A 19002-nucleotide genomic window follows, 5' to 3' on the forward strand; every position below is an offset into this window, starting at 1 on the left:
ACACACACAAACACAGGTGGCCCTCGGTTTACGCCAGTTCAATTTGCGCCGTTTCAGAATAACAACCTTTTTTGTCAGTCATGTGAATGCTATTGAAAAGCCAGTAGGTGGAGCTGTCCGCATGTTTTGCAGCAAGTTATGTAAGCTTAGCAGACTGAAATGAATCTGTGTACACAGAACAGACATTATCTATCGAGCAGCTTTCAAAGGAACAAGATCTAGCAGGCACTTCCCTATTATCTTCCGGTCCAGCTGCTTGAGGTGAGGGTGCCTAACCTGTCCAGATTGAAAAGCATAGAATAGGTGCAGACCCAATATTACCTAACATGCTAACAATGCAGAAAAATGAAAGTAAAAAAATGTTTTTTTCATTAAACTTAGTTTGATAATACAGTCTGTTGTGCGATTACTTAATTAGGTTTATAATGCTGTTTAGCATTTAAAGTCTTCATTTCAAAGCTTTAAAAATAATGTATTAGGTGTTACTTATGACAATTTTGAGAGGGGCCTGGAAATGAACTCCCTCACTTCCCACTGACTTACATTATAAACTGGGTTTCAATTTACAACGGTTTCGATTTACAACCATTCCTTCTGGAACCTAACCGCGGCGTACACACACACACACAGTTTTGCTCTCTAGCATTAGAAATAATGAAATACATTACGCATCAGAAATTTGTACCCACCGCAGCAGCTTCTCTTGTTCCCGCTCCAATCTTCCCATTAGCAGACGTTCATCTCGATGTCGCACTCGCTCGTCCACACCGTCCTCCTCTGCACGCCCAGGACCTTAAATTAAAACAAACAGAAGCGATCTCAGAAACAGAAAACAAGTAGTATTTGTAACATCTTATATAGTCCCTCTACCTTACCACTGGCTATGCCTTTTTATCATTTTTACTAGATGGTCTTATTCTTTAACTTTACGAGTATTTTTGATGTGTTTTGTGCAACTTTCTTTGACAATAACAGTTAAAGGGATAGGAAAGTGTTTATTTTCAATTTGCTTCAAAAAGCTTCTAAACTTACCTGTGTATGCTTTTCAACAATGGATACCAAGAGAACAAAGCAGTTTAGATAAGAAAAGCCAATAGGAAAATGGAAAAAAGAAAAAAAAAAATGTTTTATATCTTACCTGATAAATTATTTTCTTTCATGGTGGTGAGAGTCCACGACCTGTTATGTATGGGCTATACATTCCTACCAGGAGGAGCAAAGTTTCCCAAACCTCAAAAAGCCTATAAAAACCCCCCACCTTATTCATACCTTAGTTTAATCTATAGCCAAGTGGTGAGGTGCTTAGGGGGAGTAAAAGCCAAAATGAGGGGCAGGGAAAAGTGATGTGCTGAAACAATAAATTCAATCCCAAACGGGTGGGGTTCATTGACTCTCACCACCATAAATTACATTAAGTTATCAGGTAAGATATAAATTGTGTTTTCTTTCATATAGTTGAGTCCACAACCTGTTACCTATGGGATATAATCCCCAAGATGTGGAAGTCCACAAGTAAGAATAAAGGGAGGTATTAAAATAAAAAACGCTTTTTTTTTTCCGCTGAGAAATTAAATCCATAACCCAAAAACTGCCTGAAGGACCTTTCTACAAAAGGCTGCTTCTGACGAAGCAAAAAACGTAAAAAAGTGGTAAAATTTAGTAAAGGTATGCAGAGAAGTGGCCACTTTGATTTATATAAAAAAAAAAAAAAAAAATTGCGAAGTTTTTTTATTGAGGTAATGCTTGATACAACAACCTTATTCCCAACACTAGTGTTGCAATTACAAAACATCACAAACAATGTAGCAGAAATACATAAAAAAAAAAAAACATAGATGGCATAGTATAGCTATAAATCCATGTTACATTTCTTTATTCTGGTTAGTCGCAACACATTCATGGTGGCCATGAGACCTTGTGTTCTGTGCAGAAATAATAATTTGATACCTCTTTAATTTATATGATATCTTAATACTAGTACCTCTTGATCATGGATTGCTGCCTATTAGAGTGATACATTATAATAGCCCTTTGTAAGCCATAACAGACTTTTATTTATGGTAACACATTTTTATAGCCTTGTATGTATAGGTGCAAGGTAGCGGATTAATACCGCTAAGGAATTCACCATATTGGGTGAATGAACATTATAAGCGGGTAAGCACCGCTTATAGTAGAGTACTTATACGTTAAACATATTATTTAATGTAGTGCGTTCCTTATCCCAAGACAGCATATTGTTATGAAGATCCAGTAAGGGATGCCCATGAGAGATTCACTAGGACCCTTTTGATTACTAATTGACAAAAAGGTGATATATGTGAGCTGTGTAGGCAGACCTCATGATGTGCACAGAACAAAGCCTATCTAGGGAAAGTATGGAAAGCCACAGCAAGGGGCTATTAGAAACAGTTAAATCCTCTGGGGGTAAAGGATGATGGTACATTAACAAGTGATAATTCAGCTTCATATTCTGCTTAATTACCCATCGAGTGGGATATATTAAATCAGAGGAGGCTAATTCATGAGGAGGTTAGTACCAACTAGGCAAGATATACTGAAAGTTATGGTATGTATTATATAAAAACATAATTTATGTAAGAACTTACCTGATAAATTCATTTCTTTCATATTAGCAAGAGTCCATGAGCTAGTGACGTATGGGATATACATTCCTACCAGGAGGGGCAAAGTTTCCCAAACCTCAAAATGCCTATAAATACACCCCTCACCACACCCACAAATCAGTTTAACGCATAGCCAAGAAGTGGGGTGATAAGAAAAAAGTGCGAAAGCATAAAAAATAAGGAATTGGAATAATTGTGCTTTATACAAAAAAATCATAACCACCACAAAAAAGGGGTGGGCCTCATGGACTCTTGCTAATATGAAAGAAATGAATTTATCAGGTAAGTTCTTACATAAATTATGTTTTCTTTCATGTAATTAGCAAGAGTCCATGAGCTAGTGACGTATGGGATAATGAATAACCAAGATGTGGATCTTCCACGCAAGAGTCACTAGAGAGGGAGGGATAAAAAAAAGACAGCCAATTCCGCTGAAAATAATCCACACCCAAAACAAAGTTTAAATCTTATAATGAAAAAAACTGAAAATATAAGTAGAAGAATCAAACTGAAACAGCTGCCTGAAGTACTTTTCTACCAAAAACTGCTTCAGAAAAAGAAAACACATCAAAATGATAGAATTTAGTAAAAGTATGCAAAGAAGACCAAGTTGCTGCTTTGCAAATCTGATCAACCGAAGCTTCATTCTTAAACGCCCAGGAAGTAGAAACTGACCTAGTAGAATGAGCTGTAATCCTTTGAGGCGGAGTTTTACCCAACTCGACATAAGCATGATGAATCAAAGACTTTAACCAAGACGCCAAAGAAATGGCAGAGGCCTTCTGACCTTTCCTAGAACCGGAAAAGATAACAAATAGACTAGAAGTCTTTCGGAAATTTTTAGTAGCTTCAACATAATATTTCAAAGCTCTAACTACATCCAAAGAATGCAACGATCTTTCCTTAGAATTCTTAGGATTAGGACACAATGAAGGAACCACAATTTATCTACTAATGTTGTTAGAATTCACAACCTTGGGTAAAAATTTAAAAACAGAATTTATGCTTACCTGATAAATTACTTTCTCCAACGGTGTGTCCGGTCCACGGCGTCATCCTTACTTGTGGGATATTCTCCTCCCCAACAGGAAATGGCAAAGAGCCCAGCAAAGCTGGCCATATAGTCCCTCCTAGGCTCCGCCTACCCCAGTCATTCGACCGACGGACAGGAGGAAATATATATAGGAGAAACCATATGGTAACGTGGTGACTGTACTTAGAGAAAATAATTCATCAGACCTGATTAAAAAACCAGGGCGGGCCGTGGACCGGACACACCGTTGGAGAAAGTAATTTATCAGGTAAGCATAAATTCTGTTTTCTCCAACATAGGTGTGTCCGGTCCACGGCGTCATCCTTACTTATGGGAACCAATACCAAAGCTTTAGGACACGGATGAAGGGAGGGAGCAAATCAGGTCACCCAAACGGAAGGCACCACGGCTTGCAAAACCTTTCTCCCAAAAATAGCCTCCGAAGAAGCAAAAGTATATAATTTAAAAAATTTGGTCAACAGGAACCTCATTCTTGAAGGCCCATGTGGAAGCCACAGCCCTAGTGGAGTGAGCTGTGATACTTTCAGGAGGCTGCCGTCCGGCAGTCTCAAAAGCCAATCTGATGATGCTTTTAAACCAAAAGGAAAGAGAGGTAGAAGTTGCTTTTTTACCTCTCCTTTAACCAGAATAAACAACAAACAAAGAAGATGTTTGTCTAAAATCTTCAGTAGCCTCTAAATAGAATTTTAGAGCACGGACAACGTCCAAATTGTGTAACAAACGTTCCTTCTATGAAACTGGATTCGGACACAAAGAAGGTACAACTATCTCCTGGTTAATATTTTTGTTGGAAACAACCTTCGGAAGAAAACCAGGCTCAGTACGTAAAACCACCTTATCTGCATGGACCAGATAGGGCGGAGAACACTGCAGAGCAGATAACTCAGAAACTCTTCTAGCGGAAGAAATTGCAACCTAAAACAAAACTTTCCAAGATAATAACTTAATATCTACGGAATGTAAGGGTTCAAACGGAACCCCTTGAAGAACTGAAAGAACTAGTTTAAGACTCCAGGGAAGAGTCAAAGGTCTGTAAACAGGCTTGATTCTAACCAGAGCCTGAACAAACGCTTAAACGTCTGGCACAGCTGCCAGCCTTTTGTGAAGTAAAACAGATAAAGCAGAGATCTGTCCCTTCAGAGAACTCGCAGAAAATCCTTTCTCCAAACCTTCTTGTAGAAAGGAAAGAATCTTAGGAATTTTTATCTTGTTCCATGAGAATCCTTTAGATTCACACCAACAGATATATTTTTTCCATATATTATGGTAAATTTTTCTAGTTACAGGCTTTCTAGCCTGAATAAGAGTATCTATTACAGAATCTGAAAACCCACGCTTTGATAAAATCAAGCGTTCAAACTCCAAGCAGTCAGTTGGAGGAAAACCAGATTCGGATGTTCGAATGGACCCTGAATAAGAAGGTCCTGTCTCAAAGGTAGCTTCCATGGTGGAGCCGATGACACATTCACCAGGTCTGCATACCAAGTCCTGCGTGGCCACACAGGAACTATCAAGATCACCGAAGCCCTCTCCAGATTGATCCTGGCTACCAGCCTGGGAATGAGAGGAAACGGTGGGAATACATAAGCTAGGTTGAAGATCCAAGGTGCTACTATTGTATCCAATTGAGTCGCCTTGGGATCCCTGGATTTGGACCCGTAACAAGGGACCATGAAGTTCTGACGAGAGGCCATCAGAACCATGTCTGGAATGCCCCATAATTGAGTTATTTGGGCAAAGATTTCCAGATGGAGTTCCCACTCCCCCGGATGCTCCTCCATCGCCAGGGAACTCCTTGTTTCCCCCTGATGGTTGATATATGTAACAGTCGTCATGATGTCTGATTGAAACCTTATGAATTTGGCCTTTGCTAGTCGAGGCCAAGCCTTGAGAGCATTGAATATCGCTCTCAGTTCCATTATGTTTATCGGGAGAAGAGAGTCTTCCCGAAACCATAGACCCTGAGCTTTCAGGGGTTCCCAGACCGCGCCCCAGCCCACCAGACTGGCGTCGGTCGTGACAATGACCTACTCTGGTCTGCGGAAGCTCATTCCCTGTGACAGGTTGTCCAGGGTCAGCCACCAACGGAGTGAATCTCTGGTTATTTGATCTACTTGTATCGTCGGAGACAAGTCTGCATAATCCCCATTCCACTGTCTGAGCATGCACAGGTGTAATGGTCTTAGATGAATTCGTGCAAAAGGAACTATGTCCATTGCCGCAACCATCAAACCTATTACTTCCATGCACTGCGCTATGGAAGGAAGAAGAACAGAATGAAGTACCTGACAAGAGCTTAGAAGTTTTGATTTTCTGGCCTCTGTCAGAAAAACCTACATTTCTAAGGAAACTATTATTGTTCCCAAGAAGGGAACTCTTGTTGACGGGGACAGAGAACTTTTTTCTATGTTCACTTTCCACCTGTGAGATCTGAGAAAGGCTAGGACAATGTCCGTATGAGCCCTTGCTTTTGACAGAGACGACACTTGAATCAGGATGTCGTCCAAGTAAGGTACTACTGCAATGCCCCTTGGTCTTAGCACCGCTAGAAGGGACCCTAGTACCCTTGTGAAAATCCTTGGAGCAGTGGCTAATCCGAATGGAAGTGCCACAAACTGGTAATGCTTGTCCAGAAAGGCGAACCTTAGGAACCGAAAATGTTCCTTGTGGATAGGAATACGTAGGTACGCATCCTTTAAGTCCACCGTGGTCATGAATTGACCTTCCTGGATGGTAGGAAGGATCGTTCGAATGGTTTCCATTTTGAACGATGAAAACCTTAGAAATTTGTTTAGAATCTTGAGATCTAAAATAGGTCTGAATGTTCCCTCTTTTTTGGGAAATATGAACAGGTTGGAGTAAAAACCCATCCCTTGTTCTCCTAATGGAACAGGATGAATCACTCCCATGCTTAACAGGTCTTCTACACAGTGTAAGAATGCCTGTTCGAAGATAATTGAGACCCGTGGAACCTTCCCCTTGGGGGTAGTTCCCTGAATTCCAGGAGATAACCTTGAGAAACTATTTCTAGCGCCCAAGGATCCTGAACATCTCTTGCCCCAGCCTGAGCAAAGAGAGAAAGTCTGCCCCCCACCAGATCCTTCCCAGATCGGGGGCCAACACTTCATGCTGTTTTGGTAGCAGTGGCAGGTGACTTGGCCTGCTTACCCTTGTTCCAGCCTTGCATCGGCCTCCAGGCTGGCTTGGTTTGAGAAGTATTACCCTCTTGCTTAGAGGGTGTAGAATTTGAGGCTGGTCCGTTTCTGCGAAAGGGACGAAAATTTGGCTTATTTTTAGCCTTAAAAGACCTATCCAGAGGAAGGGCGTGGCCCTTTCCCCCAGTGATGTCTGAAATAATCTCTTTCAAGTCAGGGCCAAACAGTGTTTTACCCTTGAAAGGGATGTTAAGCAAAAGCGCTCTGCGCGCCACGATAGCAAACCCTGAATTATTCGCCGCTAATCTAGCTAATTGCAAAGCGGCATCTAAAATAAAAGAGTTAGCCAATTTAAGAGCTTGAACTCTGTCCAAAACCTCCTCGTACGAAGATTCTTTATTGAGCGACTTTTCTAGTTCTTCGGACCAGAAACACGCAGCTGTAGTGACAGGAACAATGCATGAAATTGGTTGTAGAAGGTAACCTTGCTGAACAAACATCTTTTTAAGCAAACCCTCTAACCTTTAATCCATAGGATCTTGAAAGCACAACTATCTTCTATAGGAATAGAAGTGCGTTTGTTTAGAGTAGAAACCGCCCCCTCGACCTTGGGGACTGTATGCTATAAGTCCTTTCTGGGGTCGACTATAGGAAATAATTTCTTAAATATAGGGGGAGGACAAAAGGTATGCCGGGCCTTTCCCACTCCTTATTTACTATGTCCGCCACCCGCTTGGGTATAGGAAAAACATCGGGGGGCACCGGAACCTCTAGGAACTTGTCCATCTTACCTAATTTCTCTGGAATGACCAAATTGTCACAATCATCCAGAGTAGATAATACCTCCTTAAGTAGTGCGTGGAGATGTTGTAATTTAAATTTAAAAGTTACAATATCAGGTTCTGCTTGTTGAGAAATTTTCCCTGAATCTGAAATTTCTCCCTCAGACAAAACCTCCCTCCTGGCCCCTTCAGATAGGTGTGAGGGTATGTCAGAACAGATATCATCAGCGTCCTTTTGCTCTTCAGTGTTTAAAACAGAGCAATCACGCTTTCTCTGATAAGTAGGCATTTTGGAAAAAATGCATGCAATAGAATTATCCATTACAGCCATTAATTGTTGTATGGTAATAAGTATTGGCGCACTAGATGTACTAGGGGCCTCTTGTGTGGGCAAAACTGGTGTAGACACAGAAGGGGATGATGCAGTACCATGCTTACTCCCCTCATTAGAGGAATCATCTTGGGCAATATCATATCTATGGCATTATTATCCCTACTTTGTTTGGACATTATGACACAAATATATCACATATATTTAAATGGGGAGACACATTGGCTTTCATACATATAGAACATCGTTATCTGATGGTTCAGACATGTTAAACAGGCTTAAACTTGTCAACAAAGCACAAAAAACGTTTTACAATAAAACCGTTACTGTCCCTTTAAATTTTAAACTGAACACACTTTATTACTGAATATGTGAAAAAGTATGAAGGAATTGTTCACCAAAATTTCACCACAGTAACTTAAAGCCTTAAAAGTATTGCACACCAAATTTGAAAGCTTTAACCCTTAAAATAACGGAACCGGAGCCGTTTTTACATTTAACCCCTATACAGTCCCAGGTATCTGCTTTGCTGAGACCCAACCAAGCCCAGAGGGGAATACGATACCAAATGATGCCTTCTATAAGCTTTTTCAGTGGTTCTTAGCTCCTCACACATGCATCTGCATGCCATGCTTTCCAAAAACAACTGCGCATTAGAGGCGCGAAAATGAGGCTCTGTCTATGACTAGAAAAGGCCCCCAGTGAAAAAGGTGTCCAATACAGTGCCTGCCGTTTTTATTAAAACAATCCCCAAGATTTAACAACTATTAAAAGTAATAATCTGCCAAATATACTTAGTAAAGTAATCGTTTTAGCCCAGAAAAATGTCTACCAGTTTTTTAAGCCCTAATGAAGCCCTTTATTCTTTTACTTAAACTAAGAAAATGGCTTACCGGTTCCCATAGGGAAAATGACAGCTTCCAGCATTACCGAGTCTTGTTAGAAATGTGTCATACCTCAAGCAGCAAAGTCTGCCCACTGTTTCCCCCAACTGAAGTTACTTCATCTCAACAGTCCTGTGTGGAAACAGCTATCGATTTTAGTAACGGTTGCTAAAATCATTTTCCTCTTACAAACAGAAATCTTCATCTCTTTTCTGTTTCAGAGTAAATAGTACATACCAGCACTATTTCAAAATAACAAACACTTGATTGAAGAACAAAAACTACATTTAAACACCAAAAAACTCTAAGCCATCTCCGTGGAGATGTTGCCTGTGCAACGGCAAAGAGAATGACTGGGGTAGGCGGAGCCTAGGAGGGACTATATGGCCAGCTTTGCTGGGCTCTTTGCCATTTCCTGTTGGGGAGGAGAATATCCCACAAGTAAGGATGACGCCGTGGACTGGACACACCTATGTTGGAGAAAGAAGTTCGCAACACCGCCTTATCCTGATGAAAAATCAGAAAAGGAGACTCACAAGAAAGAGCAGATAATTCAGAAACTCTTCAAGCAGAAGAGATGGCCAAAAGAAACAAAACTTTCCAAGAAAGTAATTTAATGTCCAGCGAATGCATAGGTTCAAACGGAGGAGCTTGAAGAGCCCCCAGAACCAAATTCAAACTCCAAGGAGGAGAAATTGACTTAATAACAGGTTTTATACGAACCAAAGCTTGTACAAAACAATGAATATCAGGAAGATTAGCAATCTTTCTATGAAAAAGAACAGAAAGAGCAGAGATTTGTCCTTTCAAGGAACTTGCAGACAAAACTTTATCCAAACCATCCTGAAGAAACTGTAAAATTCTAGGAATTCTAAAAGAATGCCAAGAAAAATGATGAGAAAAACACCAAGAAATGTAAATCTTCCAGACTCAATAATATATCTTCCTAGATACAGATTTACGAGCCTGTAACATAGTATTAATCACAGAGTCAGAGAAACCTCTATGACTGAGAATCAAGCGTTCAATCTCCATACCTTCAAATTTAAGGATTTGAGATCCTGATGGAAAAAAGGACCTTGCGATAGAAGGTCTGGTCTTAACGGAAGAGTCCACGGTTGGCAAGTGGCCATCCGGGCAAGATCCGCATACCAAAACCTGTGAGGCCATGCTGGAGCCACCAGCAGAACAAACGAGCACTCCTTTAGAATCTTGGAAATTACTCTTGGAAGAAGAACTAGAGGCGGAAAGATATAGGCAGGATGATACTTCCAAGGAAGTGACAATGCATCCACTGCCTCCGCCTGAGGATCCCTGGATCTGGACAGATACCTGGGAAGCTTCTTGTTTAGATGAGAAGCCATCAGATCTATTTCTGGAAGTCCCCACATTTGAACAATCTGAAGAAATACCTCTGGGTGAAGAGACCATTCGCCCGGATGTAACGTTTGGCGACTGAGATAATCCGCTTCCCAATTGTCTATACCTGGGATATGAACCGCAGAAATTAGACAGGAGCTGGATTCCGCCCATACCAGTATTCAAGATACTTCTTTCATAGCCAGAGGACTGTGAGTCCCTCCTTGATGATTGACATATGCCTTGGTTGTGACATTGTCCGTCTGAAAACAAATGAACGACTCTCTTTTTAGAAGAGGCCATGACTGAAGAGCTCTGAAAATTGCACGGAGTTCCAAAATGTTGATTGGTAATCTCACCTCCTGAGATTCCCAAACCCCTTGTGCTGTCAGAGACCCCCAAACAGCTCCCCAACCTGTCAGACTTGCATCTGTTGAAATCACAGTCCAGGTCGGAAGAACAAAAGAAGCCCCCTGAACTAAACAATGGTGGTCTGTCCACCATGTCAGAGAGTGTCGTACAATCGGTTTTAAAGATATTAATTGAGATATCTTTGTATAATCCCTGCACCACTGGTTCAGCATACAGAGCTGAAGAGGTCGCATGTGAAAACGAGCAAAGGGGATCGCGTCCGATGCAGCAGTCATAAGACCTAGAATTTCCATGCATAAAGCTACCGAAGGGAATGATTGAGACTGAAGGTTTCGACAAGCTGAAACCAATTTTAGACGTCTCTTGTCTGTCAAAGACAGAGTCATGGACACTGAATCTATCTAGAAACCTAAAAAGGTTACCCTTGTCTGAGGAATCAATGAACTTTTTGGTAAATTGATCCTCCAACCATGTTCTCGAAGAAACAATACAAGTCGATTCGTATGAGATTCTGCTAAATGTGAAGACTGAGCAAGTACCAAGATATCGTCCAAATAAGGAAATACCACAATACTCTGTTCTCTGATTACAGACAGAAGGGCACCGAGAACCTTTGTAAAAATCCTTGGAGCTGTTGCTAGGCCAAACGGCAGAGCCACAAACTGGTAATGCTTGTCTAGGAAAGAGAATCTCAGAAACTGATAGTGATCTGGATGAATCGGAATATGCAGATATGCATCCTGTAAATCTATTGTGGACATATAATGCCCTTGCTGAACAAAAGGCAGAATAGTCCTTATAGTTACCATTTTGAATGTTGGTATCCTTACATAATGATTCAATATGTTTAAATCCAGAACTGGTCTGAAGGAATTCTCCTTCTTTGGTACAATGAAGAGATTTGAGTAAAACCCCAGCCCCTGTTCCAGAACTGGAACTGGCATAATTACTCCAGCCAACTCTAGATCTGAAACACATTTCAGAAATGCTTGAGCCTTCACTGGATTTACTGGGACACTGGAAAGAAAAAATCTTCTTGCAGGCGGCCTTATCTTGAAGCCTATTCTGTACCCTTGTGAAACAATGTTCTGAATCCAAAGATTGTGAATCGAATTGATCCAAATTTCTTTGAAAAATCGTAATCTGCCCCCTACCAGAGCTGGGCTGGAATGAGGGCCGCACCTTCATGTTGACTTGGGAGCTGGCTTTGGCTTTCTAAAAGGCTTGGATTTATTCCAGACTGGAGATGGTTTCCAAACTGATACCGCTCCTGTAGGGGAAGGATCAGGCTTTTGTTCCTTATTGTGACGAAAGGAACGAAAATGATTAGTAGACCTAAATTTAGCTTTAGATTTTTTATCCTGTGGTAAAAAAGTTCCTTTCCCCCCAGTAACAGTTGAAATAATAGAATCCAACTGTGAACCAAATAATTTATTACCCTGGAAAGAAAGGGAAAGCAAAGTTGACTTAGAAGACATATCAGCATTCCAAGTTTTAAGCCATAAAGCTCTTCTAGCTAAAATAGCTAGAGACATATACCTGACATCAACCCTAATGATATCAAAGATGGCATCACAAATAAAATTATTAGCATGTGGAAGAAGATTAACAATGCTATGAGAATTATGATATGTTACTTGTTACTTCTAACCAAAAAGTTGAAGCTGCAGCAGCATCCGCTAAAGATATAGCAGGTCTAAGAAGATTACCTGAACATAAGTAAGCTTTTCTTAGAAAGGATTCAATTTTCCTATCTAAAGGATCCTTAAAGGAAGTACTATCTGCCGTAGGAATAGTAGTACGTTTAGCAAGAGTAGAGATAGCCCCATCAACCTTAAGGATTTTGTCCCAAAACTCTAATCTGTCAGATGGCACAGGATATAATTGCTTAAAACGTTTAGAAGGAGTAAATGAATTACCCAAATTATTCCATTCCCTGGAAATTACTTCAGAAATAGCATCAGGGACAGGAAAAACTTCTGGAATAACTACAGGAGATTTAAAAACCTTATTTAAACGTTTAGATTTAGTATCAAGAGGACCAGATTCCTCTATTTCTAATGCAATTAAGACTTCTTTAAGTAAAGAACGAATAAATTCCATTTTGAATAAATATGAAGATTTATCAGCATCAACCTCTGAAACAGAATCCTCTGAACCAGAGGAATCATTATCAGAATCAGAATGATGATGTTCATTTAAAAAAATTCATCTGAAAAATGAGAAGTTTTAAAAGACCTTTTACGTTTACTAGAAGGAGGAATAACAGACATAGCCTTCTTAATGGATTTAGAAACAAAATCTCTTATGTTAACAGGAACACTAGTATTAGATGTTGATGGAACAGCAACAGGTAATGTAACATTACTAAAGGAAATATTATCTGCATTAACAAGTTTGTCATGACATTCATTACAAACAACAGCTGGAGGAACAGATACCACAAGTTTACAGCAAATACACTTAACTTTGGTAGATCCAGCATCAGGCAGCGATTTTCCAGAAGTATCTTCTGATTCAGGGTCAATCTGAGACATCTTGCAATATGTAATAGAAAAAACAACATATAAAGCAAAATTGATCAAATTCCTTAAATGACAGTTTCAGGAATGGGAAAAAATGCCAGTGAACAAGCTTCTAGCAACCAGAAGCAAATAAACAATGAGACTTAAATAATGTGGAGACAATAATGACGCCCATATTTTTTAGCGCCAAAAAAAGACGCCCACATTATTTGGCGCCTAAATGCTTTTAGCGCCAAAAATGACGCCACATCCGGTAACGCCGACACTTTTGGCGCAAAAACATCAAAAATGACGCAACTTCCGGTGACAAGTATGACGCCGGAGAAAATGTTTTTGCGCCAAAAAAGTCTGTGCCAAGAATGACGCAATAAAATGAAGCATTTTCAGCCCCCGCGAGCCTAACAGCCCACAGGGAAAAAAGTCAAATTTTAAGGTAAGAAAAAAATTGATTATTCAAATGCATTATCCCAAATAATGAAACTGACTGTCTGAAATAAGGAATATTGAACATCCTGAATCAAGGCAAATAAATGTTTAAACACAAATATTTAGAACTTTATATAAAAGTGCCCAACCATAGCTTAGAGTGTCACAAAAATAAGACTTACTTACCCCAGGACACTCATCTACATGTAGTAGAAAGCCAAACCAGTACTGAAACGAGAATCAGTAGAGGTAATGGTATATATAAGAGTATATCGTCGATCTGAAAAGGGAGGTAAGAGATGAATCTCTACGACCGATAACAGAGAACCTATGAAATAGACCCCGTAGAAGGAGATCATTGAATTCAAATAGGCAATACTCTCTTCACATCCCTCTGACATTCACTGCACGCTGAGAGGAAAACCGGGCTCCAACCTGCTGCAGAGCGCATATCAACGTAGAATCTAGCACCAACTTACTTCACCACCTCCACGGGAGGCAAAGTTTGTAAAACTGATTTGTGGGTGTGGTGAGGGGTGTATTTATAGGCATTTTGAGGTTTGGGAAACTTTGCCCCTCCTGGTAGGAATGTATATCCCATACGTCACTAGCTCATGGACTCTTGCTAATTACATGAAAGAAATTATATATATATATATATATATATATATATATATATATATATACATACATATATATATATACATAATAAACATTTTAGCGTGGAAGATTGGTATCAGTCACTGTATGTTTTCTTAAACAGAGTCTAACAGGTGTACAAACAAAAATATCTATTATAAACAGATCTGTGCAGCCCATAAAACACAATTACATCTCATTGTCAGATTCAGACCCAAAGACAGAATTTTAAAACCAAAAAAAATATAAAAACCTTTCAAACTTTTGTCTGTGGCATAGAGAGCTGGCCTGTACTATATTAGGTGGGCCAGGTTATCTAACAAAATGAATCATACACCATTGTTTGCTATTGATAATCCATCTCCTGCCGAGTTAGATGTACTAAAATTGATAGCCTTATACTAATATATGCTCAATAATCATCATGAACAGTGTATGTGTGTACTAGGGGATTCAAGTACAGTATGTTAACTGGATCAAGCTCCCAGTCCAATTTGTGAGCCCTATATGCAACAGATTGCGCTATCTGCTTAACAGCGTCATTTGAATAAGGGTCCCAGATTGAAGACCTGAAGTTGAGTATAACAAAACTGAAGCATTCAATTCAATAAAGAGTATAATGAGCAGGGCAATTCCAGATACATTCACTACGCAAATGTGAATGGGGTAGATGGTAAGAAAAAGTTAGCCAACACCTGTCTTGTAGTGTTCACTCATTATAGACACCCCGGACTCAATATAATATAATATCCACACCCTGGGGCCTCTAGCAAATGGATGAGCGCAATGAGCTGCAGGACCAGGTAGACTAAGGACACCGGTATTGAGTTCCTCTACTAGAGATGGTCTCCATGGCAAATAAACGTGAGATCCCCTAGCTCTGCAGTATATCCCCGACGTTCTCGCCTGCCGGCGGCTTATTAGCTTTGCTTAAAAGAGTGTCCGCCCCGCACCCGGATGGCGCCTTACCTGGAGCGCCGCAGACACTTTCATAGGCCTGGCTATTGTCGTGTGAAATGGGGGAGCATGCAATGTGAGAGCTCGTTTCTTAATATTGTTCACCTTTGGCTTCCCCTAGTTCTTCAATAGCTGCAGTGACCTGTGTCGTCTGTGAGCTGGTCTCGGTGTTGGGCCCCTGCGGTTCTGGGCATCTGAAGACTGAATGCACTGAGACCGCTGAACTCCGTCTCCACTCTCAGGAATTAGTAACCTCTCACATATTAGCATGTAAAGCTGAGATAGACTGCGTTTGAGATCTGCAAAGCAATAGTCGAGCGGTTCATGTACTGACTCTGTTTCCATGTCGGTCGTGGCCATTTTAGAATCCTAGAGTCAGGCCCAGTGATCTTCTCTGGTTCAGAATATCTAGGCACACAAAAAGCACCACAGCACAGGTCCCTGGGGCAGCTCCCACTGGGGATTCCAAACACTTTTGAGCAAGGAACGCAGTTAGACTATATTTGGCATAGTTACCCGATGCCTGGGGGGGGGGGGGGCATAATTTACATTGCAAAGCGGCCTCCTGGATGTTTACCGGCCTAACTCTGGGTCCCACAGTTGTTAGCGTAGCATAGTTAGGATCATGTAGCTTCTCACCACTTGCTCTAATAGATTCGGGATAGTATGTGGTTGAAAGCTGCAGGATTGAGCAAGTAGGTGATAGATTACAAATTTATCACAGAGAGCCTCAGATAATGCAACTTATCATGGCCGCTACTTGGACACACACCCCCACTTTGCAAATTAGATCAACTGAAGCCTCATTCTTGAAAGCCCAAGATGTGGCAACCGATCTAGTAAAATGAGCTGTAATTCTCTATGGTGGAGTCTGATCCGCTTTGTGATTTAAAAGTTTCAACCAAGAGGCTAGAAATAGCAGAGGCCTTCTGCCCTTTCTTAGCATTAGAAAAAAGAACAAACAGACTAGAAGTCTGTCTGAAATCCTTAGTTGCATCAACAGAATATCTTAATGCTCTAGCAACATCCAAAGAATGTAAAGATCTTTCAGTAGCAATTTTTTGTTCAGGATTCAAGGATGGAACAACTATTACCCTATTAATATTGTGTGAGGAAACAACTTTAGGTAAAAATGTAAACGTAGTCTGCAAAACAGGTTTATCTTGATGGAAAATCAGATAAGGAGACTGACAAGAGAGAGCAGACAATTCAGAGACTCTTCTAGCAGAAGAGATGGCCAAAAGAAACAACACATTCCATGAAAGTAGTGCAATATCCAATTTATGCATATGCTCAAAAGGAAGAGCCTGTAAACCTTAATACAGGTGGCCCTCGGTTAACGCCGGTTCAATTTGCGCCGTTTCAGAATAACAACCTTTTTTTTCAGTCATGTGACTGCTATTGAAAAGCTTTTGGAAAGCAATGCACTAATTAAAATAGCCAGTAGGTGGAGCTGTCCGCTTGTTTTGCAGCAAAGTTATGCAACTTAACAGCCTTAATTTGATCTGTGTACACCGATCAGACCAGACCAGATCTATTGAGCAAAATTTAGCAGGCACTTCCCTATTATCTTCCTGTCCAGCTGCTTGAGGTGAGGGTGCCTAACTGCTTATTAATTACTGCAGATAGAAATGCATAGAATAGGTGCAGACCCAATATTATCTAACATGCTAACAATGCAGAGAACTGATTGCAGAAAAATGCAAGTAAAAAAACGTTTTTGTTCATTAAACTTAGTTTGATGATGATGCAGTCTGTTGTGTAATTATTTTATTAGGTGATGTTTAGCAAATGTTTTTGTTCATTAAACTTAGTTTGATGATGATACAATCTATATTATTAGGGTTAAAATGCTGTTTTAGCATTTAAAGTCTTCATTTCAAAGCTTTAAAAATAATGTATTAGGTTTTACTTATTACAATTTTGAGAGGGGCCTGGAACCTAGCCCCCTCACTTCCCATTGACTTAAATTATAAACTGGGTTTCAATTTACAACAGTTTCGATTTACAACCATTCTTCCTGGAATCTAACCCTGGTGTAAATTGAGGGCTACCTGTACTAGGTTAAGACTCCAAGGAGGAGAAATAGGTCTAATAACAGGTTTAATCCAGATTAAAGCCTGAACATCAGGAAGGCTAGCAGAAATAATACAGAAAAAGCAGAGATTTGTCCTTTCAAAGAACTGTCAGATAAACCTTTATCTAAACCATTCTGTAAAAACTGAAGAAACCTAGACATTCTAAAAGAATGTCAAGAATAATCATGATTGATACACCATGAAATATAAGTTTTTCAAACTTTGTAATAAAATTTTCTTGAAACAGGCTTACAGACCTGAATCAGTGTTAATTACAGTCAGAGAATCCTCTGTGAGTGAAAACTCAGAGCAACTGGACATTCGGACCAGATCGACAACCCAAATCCTGTGGAGCCACGTTAGGGCTATTAGGATTACAAATGACTGTTCCATTATTATTTTGGAAATCACTCTGGAGAGTAGGATCAGAGTAGACCCCTCCTAAGGTATATGTGTTACTTTTAGTACATTTTTTCAATAAAGAGTTATTTTTTTTATGGACTGACTGTGCAGCTACTCTCTCTTGTTATTCCCTTTTCAATAGAGGCAAAGCCTGAAGGGCCCTTAAGAGTGAACGGAGTTCCAAAACATTGATTGGTAACCTCGCCTCACGAGGATTCCAAAATCCTTGTGCTGTCAGAGACCCCCAGACAGCTCCCCAACCTGAAAGACTTGCATCTGTGGTGATCACAGACCAGGTAGGAAGAGCAAAAAAAACCCAGAATTTATGTTTACCTGATAAATTTCTTTCTCCAACGGTGTGTCCGGTCCACGGCATCATCCTTACTTGTGGGATATTCTCTTCCCCAACAGGAAATGGCAAAGAGCCCAGCAAAGCTGGTCACATGATCCCTCCTAGGCTCCGCCTTCCCCAGTCATTCGACCGACGTAAAGGAGGAATATTTGCATAGGAGAAATCATATGATACCGTGGTGACTGTAGTTAGAGAAAATAAATCATCAGACCTGATTAAAAAACCAGGGCGGGCCGTGGACCGGACACACCGTTGGAGAAAGAAATTTATCAGGTAAACATAAATTCTGTTTTCTCCAACATAGGTGTGTCCGGTCCACGGCGTCATCCTTACTTGTGGGAACCAATACCAAAGCTTTAGGACACGGATGATGGGAGGGAGCAAATCAGGTCACCTAGATGGAAGGCACCACGGCTTGCAAAACCTTTCTCCCAAAAATAGCCTCAGAAGAAGCAAAAGTATCAAATTTGTAAAATTTGGTAAAAGTGTGCAGTGAAGACCAAGTCGCTGCCTTACATATCTGATCAACAGAAGCCTCGTTCTTGAAGGCCCATGTGGAAGCCACAGCCCTAGTGGAATGAGCTGTGATTCTTTCAGGAGGCTGCCGTCCGGCAGTCTCATAAGCCAATCTGATGATGCTTTTAAGCCAAAAAGAGAGAGAGGTAGAAGTTGCTTTTTGACCTCTCCTTTTACCAGAATAAACAACAAACAAGGAAGATGTTTGTCTGAAATCCTTTGTAGCCTCTAAATAGAACTTTAGAGCACGAACTACATCCAAATTGTGCAACAAACGTTCCTTCTTTGAAACTGGATTCGGACACAAAGAAGGCACAACTATCTCCTGGTTAATATTTTTGTTAGAAACAACTTTCGGAAGAAAACCAGGTTTAGTACGCAAAACCACCTTATCTGCATGGAACACCAGATAAGGAGGAGAACACTGCAGAGCAGATAACTCTGAAACTCTTCTAGCAGAAGAAATTGCAACCAAAAACAAAACTTTCCAAGATAATAACTTAATATCTACGGAATGTAAGGGTTCAAACGGAACCCCTTGAA

At 40.4% G+C, this 19002-nt stretch overlaps 1 protein-coding gene across 1 annotated transcript in view; it reads right to left on the reverse strand.

Annotated features, from left to right (window-relative positions):
* Positions 1-19002, reverse strand: part of TNRC18 (trinucleotide repeat containing 18) — a 466016-nt gene that overhangs the window by 311874 nt on the left and 135140 nt on the right. Inside the window, exon 4 of the mRNA XM_053694281.1 lies at positions 690-792. Within this exon, the coding sequence (XP_053550256.1) occupies positions 690-792 (103 nt within the window). The remainder of the gene's footprint in view (positions 1-689; positions 793-19002) is intronic.

The sequence above is a fragment of the Bombina bombina genome, chromosome 11, assembly GCF_027579735.1.
Source record: "Bombina bombina isolate aBomBom1 chromosome 11, aBomBom1.pri, whole genome shotgun sequence".
NCBI lineage: Eukaryota > Metazoa > Chordata > Amphibia > Anura > Bombinatoridae > Bombina > Bombina bombina.